The sequence below is a fragment of the Equus asinus genome, chromosome 21 (assembly GCF_041296235.1).
Source record: "Equus asinus isolate D_3611 breed Donkey chromosome 21, EquAss-T2T_v2, whole genome shotgun sequence".
NCBI lineage: Eukaryota > Metazoa > Chordata > Mammalia > Perissodactyla > Equidae > Equus > Equus asinus.
In genome coordinates this window covers 10,429,330-10,445,858 of record NC_091810.1, presented here as the reverse complement: position 1 = coordinate 10,445,858, position 16,529 = coordinate 10,429,330, and the positions used below count along the sequence as shown (strand labels likewise).

Below are 16,529 nucleotides of genomic sequence, written 5' to 3'. Positions count from 1 at the left end.
TTGTTCTCCTAATTTCTCCAGTGACCAACTCCTTTGCTTGTTTGGGGTATGTTTCTTAGCCCTTTTTAATTTCTCTCAAGCTGACCCTGTTTGCATGAAATCTTTCAGAAATCCATTAATTCACCAGTTGAGCCCTGACCGTGAACTTGGTGCTGGAAATGACGGGAACGAAGGGAAAGCGCCGCTTTGGTGGAGGAGACAAGAGCAAACAAAATACCATGTAAAGTGTAGCACATGTTAGCAGGAACAGTTAAGCAAGACAGGGAAATAGGAAATATTAGGGGAGGGTTGACATTTCAGATTGCGTGGCTGAGGCTGGGCTCCCTGAGAAGGCAGCACGCAGGAGGTGAGGGAGCCACGTGGCCTGTGGTGGAAGAGCTTCCCCAGATAGTGGGATGGCCAGCACAAAGCCCCGAGGTGGACTGTGCTGAACCCAGAGGAGGCCAGTGTGCTCAGAGCGACGTGAGGCAGGGGGAGCGGAGTGCAGGGTGAGGTCACATCCTGGAGGGCATGCAGGCTGTGCTGAGGTCGGAGCCTCTAGAATGTTCCGAGTCAAGAAGGGACATGATTTGACTCAGGTTGTGACAGAAACTTCTTGGCTGTTCGTCGGTTTCTGACCAGCTGCACGCCGAAGCTGCTAAGGATGTATTTTTGTGTCCAAGCTTCTTCTGACCTCTGGAGGGTTTTGCACCCAGGGTATGGGGGACACCGGGCTGGGAGTGTGTAAGGAGGAAGGATCGATGGCAGGTGGGGTAGACGGGGAAGTTCTGTGCATGTGCCCAGCTCCCACCCGCATAGAGACAAGACAGTGTGTCACAGAACCCTCCAGACCTCTCTCTTCTATAACGGGTGAATTCCACCTGTCCTGCAGATGCTAGCCAGGGCTGCCATGGGTTCAGTGTACAGACAGCCTCATCGTCATCCCTGTCCTCAACGTGTCTCCTCGGTTGGCTCCTGGTGGCAGCAGAGCTGCATCCCTGGCTGTGACTGGGTGCACCAGGAGGGCCCAGGACCCCGGGGCAGGTGCTGGCACAGACTTAGGCGCCTGGAGCACAGCATTCCAGAAAGCCTGGAAGGGGCCTGCCTGAGTTCTGGCTCCATCAGTGCCCTTGGAGAGGAGCACGGGAAACGCCAGCCACCTGCCAGGCCAGGAGGGCAAAGGATGGCAGCGCCGTGGCCGAAGCTCTCTGCCCACGTGTCCCGGATGCCTTCCCTGGGGCAGACAGACCACTCTGCCTCAGCCCCTCCTCTCTCCTCCTTGCTCTGGAGGGCGGGAGGGACGAGGGACCCGGGAGGATCTCATGGCCTCTCAGAGTTCGTTTCTTCATCTGTAAAATGCTTGGGGGAGGACCCAACAGGAGTGTGGGTTAAAGGGCACAGCAGGGTCAACGGCACCCTCAGCTCACGTGTTTCTTCTGGGCAAAAGTCTCTCTGAGCCTCGCTCTTCCCATCTCTGAGCGGACGCAAACGCCTCCGGGATTGCGGACCGCGGCAGTCTGCGAACGGCCTTCATAGACTGAGAAGTACTGCTTAGTCTTCAGGAAGATGCCCCAGAGACGGGGGTCATTGGCGTGAGGCAGGGGTCAGCAAATCTCCTAAGACCGTCGGGAGGCGGCGGTGGCAGCACAGCGAGCGCGCACTTTCCCGAGGGTCACTGAGATTGCTCAGCGGAAAGACCATACCGTATTTCTCCGACAGTACCGTATTTCCCCAAGGCAAGTCCCCTACTTTATCTGGCACTCAATGGGAGACAGGGCGGCCCCTAAGCCGCTGGGGCTGGGGGTGGGCGTGGGGGTGGGGCAGCCCTGGCCAGGACGGCCCCACGGCGCCGGCCCCACGTGGACCGCGCTTCGCGGCGATCGCAGGGCTTGCCGCCGGGCCCGAGCCCCGTCTCACGCCCCTGCTGGGGCCGGAGCCTCGGAAGCGGACCGGCGGCGCTGGGCGCGGGGCTCGGGCCGGGGCGCGCGGCGGCGCGGAGCTGGGGCCGCGGGGCGGGGCGCGTGACGCGCGGCGCGGGCCAATGGGGCGCGCGCCCGGGGCCGAGCCTCCTGCGAGCCTTCGCGGCGCCCGCGGCGTCACGTGAGCCGGGAGGCAGCGCCGCAGCGACCCGCCGGCCCGCGGGCGAGCGAGCGAGCGAGCGCAGCACCCGGCTCGGCCCGCGCCGCCGCCGGACGAGAGCCGGCCGCAGGACCGCCGGGGCCTGGCCGCCGGCCGGGCGTGCTCCGAGTCCAGGTGGGAGGGCGCGGCGAGGCGGACGCCGTGCGGCCCCGGCCCCGGGCGCCCAAGGGCCGGCCGGGACGTGGGGGGGCGCTGGCCGGGCTCCGCACGAGCGTCCGAGGAGATGTCGGAGGAGTGGGGTGAGCCCCCGCTCGGGGCCGGGGATCGGACAAGCCCGTGGGACAGTGACCCCCGTTGCCCATCGGCACTTCCACGCGCAGGTCTGGGCCGCCGGCTCGCGCCCGGCCCGCGTGTCCGCGTCCGTCTTGCGGGCCGGCCCTCCCATATGGCGGGCGCCTGGCGGGGTCTGGCGAGAGGGGCGGGCAGGCGGACGCGCCCACCGGCCCGGGGCCGGGAGCGGGGCAGAGGGGCCTGTGCGGAGGGGTTACTGTCGGTCACCGTGGCGGCGGCCTCGGGGGAGGGGGCTCGGGCCGAGGGCATGGTGCCCGGCGGGCAGCGCTCCAGGGCTCTGCCGAGGGTCTGGGCGGGCTCCCCGTGCCTTCCTTTCCCACGCACGTTCCCGCACACACGCGCGGGCGCCCACGCCGGTCCACGCGCGGGGACGTCGCGGACACCCTCCCGCACAGCCCCCCGGCCGCCGCGCACCACGCCCCGCACACGCACAATCACACGACAGGAACTCACACCCCTGCGCGCACACCCGCACTGTTCCCACGTCTCTCAGTCCGACCCCCACGCGGTGCCCTGGCCCCCTCGACTGAACGTTAGCGGAGCGACGGCCGAGGGGTGGCGGCGGGGCAGAGGAGAGGCCACCCCGCCCGCCATGGCCGTCCGAGTCCCTCTTCCCTTCCCACTGTGGTGTTCCCCATGAAACTCTCTCCCCACCCCTGTTCCCCCAGGATACAGAAGGGCCGTTTTCTCGCCCGATTTCCGGGTGGTGACAAAATCCCCAAAGGCCTGGCTCTTGGAGAGCCCCCGCCGTCCTACAGGTGCGAGGACGCTGGGGCTCGGCGACTTTGGGGCATGCGGGCGGCGCGCGGAGCGGAGACTCTTATTTTGAAGGGCAGCCCCCGCCTGCCACCCCCGTGATTTTGCACGCTGACCCAATGGCAAGCCCTTGGCCGGCGCTCGGCTTGTTATCAATTACATGTTGTTCCTCTAGCCGCTGTGTCCCCGGGAGGATAAACAGCAGGCCTGGCCCGGCCGGGGGGGAGGGAGGGGTGGGGGGGAGGGGGCGGAGTCCGGCCGCCGTCCGGGGACTGTGCCCGGAACAGCGAGTCCTCCCCCTGCATGCAGCCCGCTCCTCCGGCCGTGCCACGTGCTGCTGTGGTTCAGCGGCAGAGCTGCTCCCGCCCTGGCGCGCCTCTCTCTAACGCCAGCGCCCCGGGCAGTCCCAGGACCCCTTCTGGGGTCTCACTGCCACTGCCCAGGCTGCTTAGCCGTGCTTTAAGACCCTGCTGCCTGACTGGCCGTTTTACTTCTTCTCTCGTCCGCCCCACCCGCGGGCCCGTCTGTAAATTCTGCCAGGTCCTGCTTTAGACTCTGGGATACAGCGATGAACTGAACAGTCAGAACAACTTGTATTCTGGTGGGGAGATAGAGAGAAAATAAAGTACACAAAGACATAACCAAGATAGTTTCCCACTGTGGCAACTGCTAGGAAGAATTAACAAGGGGTGATGTAACAGAGGGTGGTCGGGGGAGGCCCCCACGGGGAGTGGCTTCTGAGCTGAGATTTAAATAAGACCCTCCACGTGGAGTGGAGTCGGGGAGAGGGAGCCCAGAGAGGGAAGCCAGGGCAGTGGCCCGAAGCTGGTGATCTGGGTGCACAGCCAGTGTGGAGTGGAGCAGGCGGAGGTGAGGTCTGGAGAGAGCGCAGGGCTCAGGCGCTGGGCTGCTGGAGGAGGCTGGTCACGCTTCCTTGGGAATCGGTTGAAGGTTTCCTCCCAGCTCAATGTACTGTACTAACTTATTTGCCCCACTTTTCTTTTTATATCATTTCATCCGTGAGTATATCAGGTAATATCTCTGAAAGGGGAGGCCTCCTTTAAAAAGAGCGTACCAACCACAATGCCATCATCACACTTAAAAATGTTAGTAATTCGTTAACATCCTGGAATATTGAGTTGGTGATCAGATTTCGGGGAAGAATTTTAAGCAGGCAGGACGTGGCCCCGCCTGCCCCTCCCTGCGGCTCCTGGCCTCTCCGGGGTTTCAGAGAGGCTGCAGTCCCCCTGATCCCTTCGCGTCAGGCAGGGGGCAGAGAGACCATGTGTTCACACTTGCGGGCACGGCTGGCGCTGACCAGCGCCTGCACGTGTGTCAGCCCCTGCAGTGAGAGCCCGTTGGACTCAGAACAACCTGGCAACTAGGTGCTGTTGGCAGCATCCCCGCCCGCAGACCAAGACACAGATGCAGAGGCGGGCCCCTTGCTCCAGGTCGCCAGCTGAGAAGTTGCAGAGGCAACAGCAGAGCCCCTGCTCAGAGCGGGGGTGACAGGTGGGGCAGGTCCCGGGCTGAGTGTGGGCTCTGCCCAGCCTCATGGCCCCTCACAATGAGTTACCTGGCACTTTCCTACCTTCTCAGCACCCGATTTAGTGAATAGTTTGTATTTTAAAACTCGCAGTGTTAAATCCTTAGCTGAGTATTTAAAACCAAAGAGCCAAATATCCTGGCAGAACTGCCCAAGATGCAGACTTGCTGAGGCATTTGCCTTGATTTCTGGGGCTCAGAGGAGCTTCCCAGGTGAGTGGGGAGCTGAGGTCAGAGAGGGGGCGCCTCACAGCAGGAAGGCTTAGAGATCACTGGGACAGGGAACAGATGAGGGAACTGAAATGCGGGGGGAGCAAAGTTTACAGCCCGGGTTATAGCTGACGATGACCCTGGGCTCTGCCTGTGGCTGGGCCTGTTGACCATTGGGCGGTGCTGGGTGCCAGGCCCAAGAGTGGTCCTTGAGACAGAGCGTAGGGGCAGGCGCAGAGGTGACGCCTGGCAGCAGAGTCTCTGGCTTCCAATGCAGGATGTTCTCCTTTCCTAACCTCAGTAAACAGCCTGCGGTGGTTACTGGGCGGGGACAAAGGTCCACAGAGATGGCCCTTGTCACAGCTGGACACTGTTGACTCTCCTTGGACGCTGGAGCTAACATGGCCTTCAGAGGACACAGCTCTCCCCTCTTGTCTCTGTTGACATTCTCTGAGGCCCTCCTGGGCACGAGCTGCCACTCTGGGAGTTGGGGACACAGCGGAGCCCTAGCAACCCTGCCTGCCCTCATGGAACGCCTGGTCTAGTGGGGAGGCAGGAGTGGCTGGACCTTCCTGAGGTGGCGAGTGCTCCGGAGGTGCAGGCCCAGGGGTCTTATCTCCAATCCCACCAGGTAGCTGTGAAATCAAAGGAGGTCGCAGCCGTGCGTGTGCATGGGCTGGCTGGCCGCACGTCTGCATGTGCGTCATATCCGCTGCATGGGGCCGTCCACCCAGGGCTGAAGCCTCAGTGCAGAACTGGGGCACCAGGGAGAGTCTTTTGTTCACGCCGTCCCTGTGTCTCCCATTTCACAGAGGAGGCAGCTGAGGCACGGAGGGGCCTGAGACCTGGACAGTGGGTGAGCTGCCCCCCTTTCTGGGGAAACAGAGCCTGCGAGAGGGCAGGCGCCCGTGGGTTTCTAATTTTTTGCCACAAACTTAGCTTGCCAAATTGAAATATAGGCTGCCCGGTTAAATTGGAATCTCAGAGAAAACACTTTTTTAGTATAAGCATGTCCCATCCAATGTTTGGGACATACTTTTGTTAAAAGTTGTTTCTTTTTTAAAATCCGAAATTCATATTTAACTGGATGGCTTGTATTTTTATTTGCTCAATCTGGCAGCCCTGTCCAAGCCTTAACAACACAGGGGTCAGAGGGCAAACGGCCCGTCTCTTGCCTGCTCCCAGGACTCAACAGGAATGAAGTTGAGGTCAGGAGTCCTCAGAGACGCGGCGACTGCTCAGCTGGAGGGGCCCCGACTTCGGCTGTTGTGGGTGCAGAGAGCCTCCACGCATGCTTACTTCCTCACTCACACACACTCACTCGTTCACAGACACGTTCGTGAGCTTTCCCAGAATCATTCTGGAAAATCTGTTCGGAGCGAAAGTGCCCTGGGTTGTGCAACAGGCTTGGAGAGGGCGCTTTTGCAAACAGGTGGTGCAATTTCGGAAAACACTGTGGCAGCGTTCTCCTTGGGGACGGGATGGAGGCAGGATCCAGGCGTTTGGCAATGGGAGGCTGTGGGCAGGCAGTGGAGGGAGAGAAACAGGCCCACGAGGCGGCAGGTGAGCACGCTGTCCTCCTGACCAGGCCTCCCTTTTTCCTCTCCACAGCCGCCACCGGTACGGCCAGGCCAGCATGGTGGACCACTTGCTTCCAGTGGATGAGACATTCTCGGCACTGAAATGCCCGGTTGGTTATCTGGGCAATAGGCTGGCCAGTGGCCGGGTGTACCACATGCTGCCTTCACCCCTCTCAGAGGACGACAGCGACGCCTCCAGCCTCTGCTCCTGTGCCAGCCCTGACTCGCAAGTCCTCTGCTCCTGCTACAGCGGTGGCCCAGGCCTGGAAGGCCAGGACAGCATCTTGGACTTCCTGCTGTCCCAGGCCACGCTGGGTGGTGGTGGTGGCATCAAGGCCAGCAGTGGCCCCATGGCCTGGGGGGCCTGGCGGAGGGCACCGGCATCTGTGAAGGGGGAACATTTCTGCTTCTCTGAGTTTCCTGTGGGTGATCCCGATGACGTCCCGAGGCCCTTTCAGCCCACCCTGGAGGAGATCGAAGAGTTTCTGGAGGAGAACATGGAGCTGGGGGTCAAGGAGGCCCCAGAGAGCAACAGCAAGGACTTGGAGGCCTGCGGCCAGCTCTCGGCTGGGCCACACAGGAGCCACCTCCATCCTGGGTCTGGCGGGAGAGAGCGTTGTGCTGCCCCATCAGGTGGCGCCAGTGCAGGTGGCAGCCAGGGCCCAGGTGGGGGGCCGGCGCCTGAGGGCCCCACCCCTGTGCTGCTGCAGATCCAGCCTGTGCAGGTGAAGCAGGAGTCGAGCACAGAACCCGCCTCCCCTGGGCAGGCCCCGGAGAGCGTCAAGGTGGCCCAGTTCCTGGTCAACATCCAGGGGCAGACCTTCGCACTCGTGCCCCAGGTGGCGCCCTCCTCCAACTTGAACCTACCCTCCAAGTTCGTGCGCATCGCCCCCGTGCCCATTGCTGCCAAGCCTATTGGGTCGGGAGCCCTGGGGCCCGGCCCTGCTGGCCTCCTCATGGGCCAGAAGTTCCCTAAGAACCCGGCAGCAGAACTCATCAAAATGCACAAATGTACTTTCCCCGGCTGCAGCAAGATGTACACCAAAAGCAGCCACCTCAAGGCCCATCTGCGCCGGCACACGGGCGAGAAGCCCTTCGCCTGCACCTGGCCGGGCTGCGGCTGGAGGTCAGTATGACGGGTGACGGGCCGGGCAGCCAGCGAGGCCCGCTGGCCTCTGCCACCCTGGGTGTGCGGCCAAGGCCAGGTTCTCCACCATTAGATAAGGCTGCTTAGGAAAGGGAGGGGTGAGTGGGGGCCAGGGCCTGAGCGGCGCGGCTGCCCACAGGTCTCCTTGTCCCTCCTGAGCACTAAAGCCAGAACCCAGCTCGTCTCTGGTCCCTAGTGGCCAGGCGAGGCCATGCTACACAGAGGGCTCTCAGAGCAGGGACGGGTGGCTGAGGGACACACCGCAACTGCATGCCCTTCCCCTCCACACCGCTCGGCGACCCCAAGGGTAAGTGCCACCGACTCCTGCTTACAGCTGAGCAAACAGGTTCACACCGGCCATGTCACTTGCCCAAGGTCACACCACTTTGTAAGTGGGATTTGAACCCAGGGGTCAGATCAGAGAAGTCACATCCTGCGAAAGGCTGCTTCCCCAGCCAGAGGGACCAGCTTTTACTGTAGACGTCCTTGGGCACACGGGCTGGGCTCCCCATGGGGGCCTGGAGGTGTGTTTGGGAAGCCGCAGAGGCCAACCGAGAGCGAGGGCCTGGCTGCGTGCAGACCCAGCGGGGGAGGCATGTTTCCAGGCTCTCCACTCTGGCACAGCGGGGGAAACCAGCTCTCAGAGGGCGGGGCCTTGCCCGGGTCACTCAGCCCAGGGGCAGCAGAGCTGGATGGAGCCCCTGTGGACCCCCCCATCCCGGGACCCCCAGGTGCCGCTTAGCCTCTTCTTCGGGAGGGCATGTCCAGCTCTTCCTGAATCTCCGCAGCAGGTCGGGACTCGCCTGCTCGGGGGTGCCTGCCCACCTGGCTCCCCCAAGTTTAGGATGCCCACTCCGCAGGAATCTGGCCTGCCTGGGAGGGTGGCATGTGCTCCTGGCACGTTCCCCATCTGTATATGTGAGTGTGTGTGAGAGAGCCATGTAGCAGCTCGTCTGTGAGCAGGACCGGACCTTGCACGTGGGTGTCTAGTTATGTGTGCACACGTGTATGCATCTTGCTTTCTTCGTTTGTCTCTGTGTGCTGTGTCACCATACGTGTCTGCACACATCGTGTTGTGTGTGTCTGTGCTCCCTGTGTGTGGACGTGCCGGTGGATTGGCACCTGGGGAGCACTTTACAGCTTTTGTTTCTTGACCAGACTCATCTGAGAGCTCGTGAGAGTTGGCCCCAGGCGGGAGGTGCTGGCTGCTGGCGTCCTGGCTGGCTGAGGCTGGGGCACAGATGGGAGCTGTTCCTGGGAGGTTAGATGTGACCAGTCTAACCTTTGACGGCCCCTTTCCATGGCCAGAGAAGGGACTTGTCCACACAGCGTCCTGGGTTAGAGTGGCCTTGCCTGAGTGCGGGTGTCACTTACCCCGCCACGTCCCTGCCCTGACGGCGTCCATCAGATCTGGAGGCCTTGTAAGAGCTGCTGCTCCAGCCACACAGCGCTGGCTGTCAGAGCCGGGCCGCCCGCCTCTCTGGGGCTCGTGCCACAGTTTGCCGAGTGGGCCCCTGGGTGACCTGCGCACTTGCAGGGCAGCTCATGAGGCCTGACGTGGCGGCAGGTGTGCATTGGTGGGTGGTCACAGCTTGGGGGGCAGGCGAGAGACATGGGGCCGGAGAGGCAGAAGGGAGGGGCATGGTGACACCTTGGGTGGGGGGCAGCTGGCGGCAGTGGTCAGGAGCCCCAGCCCTCGTCTGCCTCCAACTTGCTGTGTGCTCTCGGGGCGGTCCCCCTGGCCAAGCCTCAGTTTCCTCATCTGTAAAGTGGAGGGCCTGCTCCTCTCCCCATCCCTCCCGGGGCCAGGCCTGCAGGGGTGCCCAGCAGTGCCCCCTTTTCGCTGATTATTGTCGCTCTCGTGGAAGGTCAGAGTCTGAGAAGGGACCTGGAAGCTGTCCTGCCCGCCCCATGCAGGCAGTACCCCATCTCAGAGGCATCCCAGACTCACGGCGGCTCCTCTTGGCTGCATTCTCCTTTTCGGGGGCAGGTCTGTGAGAGATTGGGCAGCCTGCTCGGCAGAACACAGCTCTGGCTCTTGTGATGGGCTCACCTTCCTGGGCGCAGTCCCCTGGCCACTGCTGACAGTTGGCAAGTGGCCCCTCCAATCAGGGTGAGGCTGGATGGGGCCACAGGGAGGATGTGGTCCTTGGTCAAGGCTACCCACTTGGCCCACTGCCCCAGGAGGAGAGGACCTGCTTTCTTCCTGGCTGTCCCAGAAAACAGATGGGACCCTTAGCCCAGAGTGTATCTTAGGGAGGCAGATCTCAGTCTCCGACACAGTGACCTCTGGAGGTAGTGAGTTCCTCATGGCAGGAGGTGTGCAAGCAAGAGTGGGATTTGTGGAGAGGATTCATCTCTGCCACTGTCTGAGCTCTGGCACTGGTCTTCTTGCCAAGGACCCACTTGACAGGGGAAGGCAGGGTGAGGTCACTGTGGAGCCAACCCAGGAGCTGTTGCTGCCGTCAGCCACTCTTAGGGCTTCCATAGGGCCTCCCCAGGTTCTCCCAAGTTCCCCTCGAGTGGGGTCTGGCCTTTATGGTGTCACCTGTGGCAGAGGCACTGTCTGACTGGGAGCTGGGGGCGCCTGCCTCTTGGGAAGGCTGTTTCTCTGAGGATGAGGGAGCCCTCGGTTGGCCTTTAGGGGTCCTGAGCCCCTGGAGATGTACATATGACATGTGTGTCGCTTAAATGTGGCCATAGCCTTGAACCAAGGGCCAGAAACTGGAGGGAGCTCTTATAGCTCCGTGTGAGCTGGGCCGGGCATTGGGGCAGCTCAGTCTGGACAGGACGGGGAAGCAGGACAGTGACTATGACACTCCTGTGGCTGCCGGCTTGCTGCATGCTGCGCACTGCTCCGAGGTTCTCAGAGCTGGAATTCTCCCCACTTGCCCCCCTTGCTGCATCCCTCCTGCCATGGGGGATTTGCTACTTCCTAAGGCTGCTGGAGCCTTTAGGTGCACTTTGGTCCACTTAAATTCCCATCCAGACTTCTCGTTCTGGCCACAGACCTGCATGGTCTGCTTGCCAGCCTCCCCTCGGTGCCCTGTGTCTGCGGCCCTCCCCACCACAGCTGCTGTGCTTGGTCTTGGGTGGTCTCGGCTGTGTTCTGCGCACGTCACGTGCAAAAGCTTGTGGAGTACTCACAACAACCCATCAAGTGTGGGCACCAATCTGCATTTTACAGAGGGGAAACTGAGGCCTAGAAAGTTCTTGTCCCCACGAGGCCGTCAGCTCTGTCAGGTGCTATGCATATGGGCTAGGGAGAAGAGCTGACAACAGCAGCACCGGTGCCAGCCGCTTCTCACAGCTGCTGGGGGCAGCTCGGGGCACCCTGCAGAGGACTCAGTTCCAGTCCTTGTGAGTCCACGGTAGGTGCCGGGATGTTGTACCCATTTTACAGAGGAGGAAATGGAGGCACAGAGCAGTCAAGTAAGTTCTCTCTGATTACACAGCTGATAAGTGGCAGAGCCAGGAATTCAACCCAGGCTGTCTGCCCCCCACACACACCCCTGAACTCAGGACCTCTCTGCGGCCCCCTCTGCACGCTTCCAGTGGGGGTGGCCTGCCTGAGTGTTGGGAGGACCTCCATCTCCACCTGTGGCCGGGCCTGGTCTGTGGGGCGGCGCCTGACACGCTCGCTGCCTCCCCATACAGGAGGCTCCCCACTCCAGAGGGCGTCTCTCTTCTTCCTGGAAGCCTTGGTGACTAGTGTGCTCTTCCTCCTCCCGGGCCAGTGCTGGCCCTGGTGCTGTATCCTGTGCCCTACCCTGTGCCCCTCTGCGTAATGAAGGATGTCCCCGAGGTCACCACATGCCCAGGGAGCCAAGCCCACTTCCTCCTGCTTTTGGTCCTGACCCCAGTACTCCTTGTCTCTTCCCCTGTTGTGACGTCCTGGCACCTTGACGGGCTGAGGCCAGACTTTGTCCCATCGAACTGTCTGGGAAGTGGCTGCTTGCCTGCCTTCCTAGAAGTTTCCTTGCATCACTCTCAGACACAGGCCTCCTTTGTCCCCGGCAGCAGAACGTCCTGTTCCAGAATGGCCAAGCCATTCCGTCCAGAAAGAACCCCCTCCTGCCATGGCTAATATGAATATTAATAACTTTCTGCAGCCTCTGTGGCAGGTACTGTTGTCATCCACAGTGGACACAGGAGGCCCAGAAAAGCGGAGTTGCAGGTCTGAGGCCACAGAGCCAGGAGGAGGCAGGGACAGGATTCAAACCCAGTGGTCCGGCTGCTGGCCTGCCCTCTTGGCCCCTTGTCACTGCTGCCCCTATTTGACGAGGCGTTCTCTGACTCCATCCTCATCGTGGGCAGAAGCCCCAAGTGTTGTTGGACAGGTTGGGTACTGCACAACTCTAGGGGGTGTCATGCCCATTGCAGTCCTTGTCACTTGACTATTTACGATAATGGCTTTCTGGCTGATGGAAGGAGTGCCTTCACCCCATGGTGCTGTGTGTGCCAGGGTTGGTGCAGATGCCACAGGGTCCCAGGAGAGTCCCCCGTACCCAGTGCTTCCATGTCCTGTACCCCGGCAACACGGATCGTGGTGCAGGCTCCCAGCTCCAGGGCCTCCCCGGGGACGGTCCCGTGCCACACTCTTGCAGGCAGTAAGTTCTCAGTTGTTGAATGGGTGCCACGTGCCAGACACTGCTCTAAATGCTCGTTGCTTCTTATGATCCTCACAGTCCTCTGAGGTAGATTTCTTATTCTCCCTGTCTCCACATGGGGAAACTGAGGCTCAGAGAGCTTGGTGACTTGTCCAGGTCGCTGAGTCAGCAGGTGACAGAGCTCAGGCTGCAGGGCTGCATCTTTGCCACCCGGCCCCCGCTCCCCTGTGGTCCCCAGGCCTCTTCGGTGGCTGCTCTTCAGGAGGGTGTGGGTGAGGATGTGAGGTCGGGGTCCCCTGAGGGCTCAGTTCCTGGGCACGGACCTCTCAGGTGACGAGACCCTGTGGTGGAGGGGTGGGTGCGGACAGCTTGTTCTCAGGCCTGGCTCTCCCTTGGTGCGGTCCTTCTCAGGGTGCCCCTGTGACGAGAGGGCCTCTGTGGCCCTGTGTCACCACCTCTGGCCTCTGAGACAAGTTCTGGAAGGCTGGTGGGAATCCCTGGTCTCCCCTGGGTGCGTGAGGCGGCTGAAGCAGGCTGGTTCTCGGGTTTGCTCAGGACCACTCGGGGCTCCCGGTGGGGTGGGGGCCTGGGCTGATCCTGCCGTCTCGCTGCTGTGTGACCTGGCCAGCCCCTTGGCCTCTTTGAGCCCTTGCTCTGGTCTAGTCAGTCTGATGGGGCTGATTCTGGCTCCCTGGCCACGAAGTGCCAGGTGACCCCGGTGTCTGGATCCTGGGAGGACTCGGGTATTACTGGTGGCATTGTTTCTGCAGCTTTCTGCTTGCCCCTGCCCCGGGCAGGCCCACCTGCTCAGGAGCTGTGTGCTCACTCCTGCTGAGGGTGGGGGCCCTGGCCTGGGAGCACGGGTCCAGGTACACTGACGTCACTTCCTCACCAACACCAGTGACACACGCTGCCCAGCCAGGCTCTGTGGAGGAAGCCAGGCCCTCTGCGGTCACCAGTGTGGGCAGGGCACCCTTGGCTCTGACCCCGGCTGCTCTGCCTTGCCGGTGACTCTGGACCAGGCCCTCATCACAGAGCCTGTTTCCTCATCTGGCCGACGGGCCAGCTGGGCTGCTTTTATTCCACAGATAGGCGGAGAGCCCTGCTCTGTGGCAGCCCAGTCGATGCTCTGGGGTGTGAGGTGCAGCACCAGCCTCCCAGCGCCGGGACCTGGCTGCTCTCTGATGGCAGGGCATGGGCGCCAGGGGCGGCCGAGCCAGGCTGAGGCACTGTCCTCTCCACCTGCAGGCCAGGCTCCGCATCTGGGGCTCAGGCCCTCCTGCGCCCATCTGAGCCTCCCGCGGCGCTTGTTCTGCTGGGACCTCCTGCTCCTCTGTGGGCTATGGGGTCAAGACCTCTACCCACAGGGTCAGGCCAGACATGGGCCACCAGCCCCTCCCCATCAGCTACCTGTTCCGGGGCACCCCCTAACCTACCTCTTGCTGTGGCCCCAGGTCCAGGAATGGGGCTGTTGAGCCTGATACTCTGTGCCTGTGCGTGTTCATTTATGTGCACATACATGTGAGTGCATGCACATGTCTGTGCAGCGCACCATGTTTGTGATGGGCACATGTGTGGCATGTGTGGCATGTATGTACCGGTGCATGTGTGTGTGTGCACGTGGACTTGAGAAGACTGCCCCTGTGGCAGCTCCTCCTGTGGGTGCTAGCTGTGCCCACTGTTTTGTGTAAATGCACTTACTGGGCACCTGCCATGCACCAGGCACTGGGCTGGTTGTGGGGGGGTGGACCACAGGAAACAGATGCGTCTTTCCTCATGGAGCAGATTTTCTAGTGGCACAGACTGACATTCATCAAAAAGTTGAAAACTAATTTAAAATTGCAACAACAGAGGCAGGGGCCAGGAAAGAGCAGGTGCATAGTGCTGCAGGAGCCTGGAGTAGGATGTTGTCCTGGGGGGCTTTCCTGAGGAAGTGACATTTGAGCAGAGCTCCAAGGGAGCAAGGAGAAGAGAAAAGAGCATTCTAGATAGAAGGAACAGTATGTGCAAATGTCCTGTGGCAGGAGGGACTAAGGACAGGGCAATGTAGGTGGAGCACAGAGGAGTCTGTATGTGAGAGGAGCGGGGTCTCACTGCCAGGACCAGGGTCATGGGGTGGGGAGTGCCTCAGATCTCTGAAGTCAGTGACAGCAGTCTGAGCCCGTGGCCCAGCTCTGGTCCTTACCTCTCCCTTTATCAGCTGCTCCTTCCCAGTGGCCCCAGGGCTGCGGGAGCACTTTGGCCAAGGCCGAGAAAGGAAGAGTCCGGGAACCATGGGAACTCTTAGCAGTAGCTCGCAGGGGTTCAGTTTTGTTTGAGGACATCTTCCTGGGCCGGCTTTCAGGAAAGCAGGGTCCAGGAGTGCGGTGGGCTCAGCCTGAGGCGTGTGCCTCTGCTGTAATGGAGCCGCGACCTCCCTGCAGTGCTGGGGAGAGAGACGCCTCTTCGGGTCCTCAGTTTCCCCTCTGGACGGGCTCCCCGGGCAGACCTTCGCGGAGGCGCCGAGGCCTGGTCTCGGGGGAGCCCGCGCGCCCGGGGCGCCCGCCGCAGGTCCTGCGCAGCGCGCGGGGCGGCACCATCGTCCCCAGTCCTCGCCGAGCCGGCGGGGCGCGGGCGCGGGCGCGGGGCGGTGGGACGGCCGCTGCCAGCGGAGCCCGCAGACGCCCGCTGACCGCCGTGTCCCGCAGGTTCTCCCGCTCGGACGAGCTGTCGCGGCACCGGCGCTCGCACTCGGGCGTGAAGCCCTACCAGTGTCCCGTGTGCGAGAAGAAGTTCGCGCGGAGCGACCACCTCTCCAAGCACGTGAAGGTGCACCGCTTCCCGCGGGCCGGCCGCGCCGGGCGCGCCCTCAACTGAGCGCCGCCCCGCCCGGTAGTTCGCAGCAATAATTTATTCGCCTCCCTCGGACGGCGGGCCGGGGGCCCACGCCGCCTTCTGCAGCAGGAGGGCGCCCGCCCGGGGCCGGCCGAGCCCCCGCCGCGCCGGGGAGCCCCGCGCGCCGCGCCTGCCGCCTCCCGCCTTCGTGCCTTCCCGCGGCGGCTGCTGCGGCCCGGCTCTGCCCCCGCGCCCCGCCTGGGCCAGCACTTTATTGCTCGGGAAGAAGAAAGGTGCATTTTGGTTGTCAGGTCCTAGGGAGCCGTGCTGGGAAGAGGGAAGCAGGCCGAAAGTCCAGGGCGCGCTGGGGGGGTGGGAGGGGAGCTTGTCCGGGTGCCTCGCGCTGCCTGACTGCCAGAGGTACGCTGGGTGCTCGGGGAGTGCAGGACCTGGCCTCCAGGTGGGTGCAGAATTGGGGGGAAAAGCCCTGTCTTTGGGGGGCTGGCAGTGCATGTGCTTGAGTTAAATGTGCTGGGCAGACGACAGAGGCAGGCCGGCCCCAGAGCGTGTGCACAGTGCGGCTCAGCCCGTCCTCCATCCTATTTCCAGACAAATCCAGACCCCAGACTCCGGGGTCGCTTCGGGAGGAGAGGGGAGCAGGTTGGCTGCGTGCAGAAGACCTAGGTCGAGCCTCCCAGGCCTGGCTTAGAAACCATTCCTTATTTGTCTAGAAATTAATCTCAAATGAACTCGCTCGTTCTGACAGGTCTGTTTCGCATCCTATGAATGTATGTAAATAAACTGTACATAGGTACATCGACATAAAATATCTTTTAATAACATACCAACATTTGTGTAAATTTGAAATTAAAAATCTATAAAGCTGGTGTACATATGTTACAATTATGTATATTTTCTTTGGTCCTTCATAAAAATATATTTACTTTGCCAATAAAAAGAAAAAACTCACTAACTTTGTGGCTTTCGTTGTGCTGTTTTCTTTGCTCTGCCAGGAAATGGAAGTCATTCTAGGCTGTGTGTCTGTGTCTGCATTTGCAGTGCCCATGGACCTCGGTTTGTACCCAGAGGGGTACAAAGGCCCCTTTGGGGTCCAACCCCTGGCCCGGTGGTGCAGGGTGCCCACACAGCCGGCCCCTGGGGTTCTGCTCATTCCAGTGTTGCGGAGGGCTCCCTCTCCTCTCTCCACAAACTGCATCCAACACATCTCCACACAAACCACATCTGCCAGTGTCGTTTATGGGGAGCCGCTGCGGGGTCACTTCTCCCATTTCCTGTTGGAGCCCTCACTCGGCACTTCCTGCCCTCTGTGTAGTCCGTCAAGCATCTATTGTGCATGCACTGCATGCTGGGAGAGCAGACCATTTCCGCCCGTGGACTCCCCCTAGGAAATGGCACGTTATTTCCCACTTGCGGGGGCGACTGTGAGTGGATTAGGAG

General features: G+C 61.5%; 1 protein-coding gene across 2 annotated transcripts; it reads left to right on the top strand.

Moving 5' to 3' along the window:
* Positions 1-225: 225 nt before the first annotated feature.
* KLF15 (KLF transcription factor 15) lies at positions 226-16,045 on the top strand. 2 transcript variants are annotated; one of them, XM_044754652.2, is made up of 3 exons: positions 226-1,715; positions 6,532-7,626; positions 14,945-16,045. In XM_044754652.2, the coding sequence occupies exons 2-3, from the start codon at positions 6,557-6,559 to the stop codon at positions 15,111-15,113; spliced, it is 1,239 nt and encodes a 412-aa protein (XP_044610587.1). In that variant the 5' UTR covers positions 226-1,715; positions 6,532-6,556; the 3' UTR covers positions 15,114-16,045. The 2 variants fall into 2 exon arrangements, with proteins under 2 accessions (XP_044610587.1, XP_044610586.1); XM_044754651.2 differs by lacking the exon at positions 226-1,715 and adding an exon at positions 2,059-2,232.
* Positions 16,046-16,529: the final 484 nt, after the last annotated feature.

Bases quoted from the DNA above. Each gene is read 5' to 3' on its own strand.
- KLF15 (XM_044754652.2), top strand. From the start codon at position 6,557: ATGGTGGACCACTTGCTTCCAGTGGATGAGACATTCTCGGCACTGAAA. The intron at 7,627-14,944 runs GTCAGTATGACG...CGTGTCCCGCAG, and splicing joins TGGCCGGGCTGCGGCTGGAG to GTTCTCCCGCTCGGACGAGC.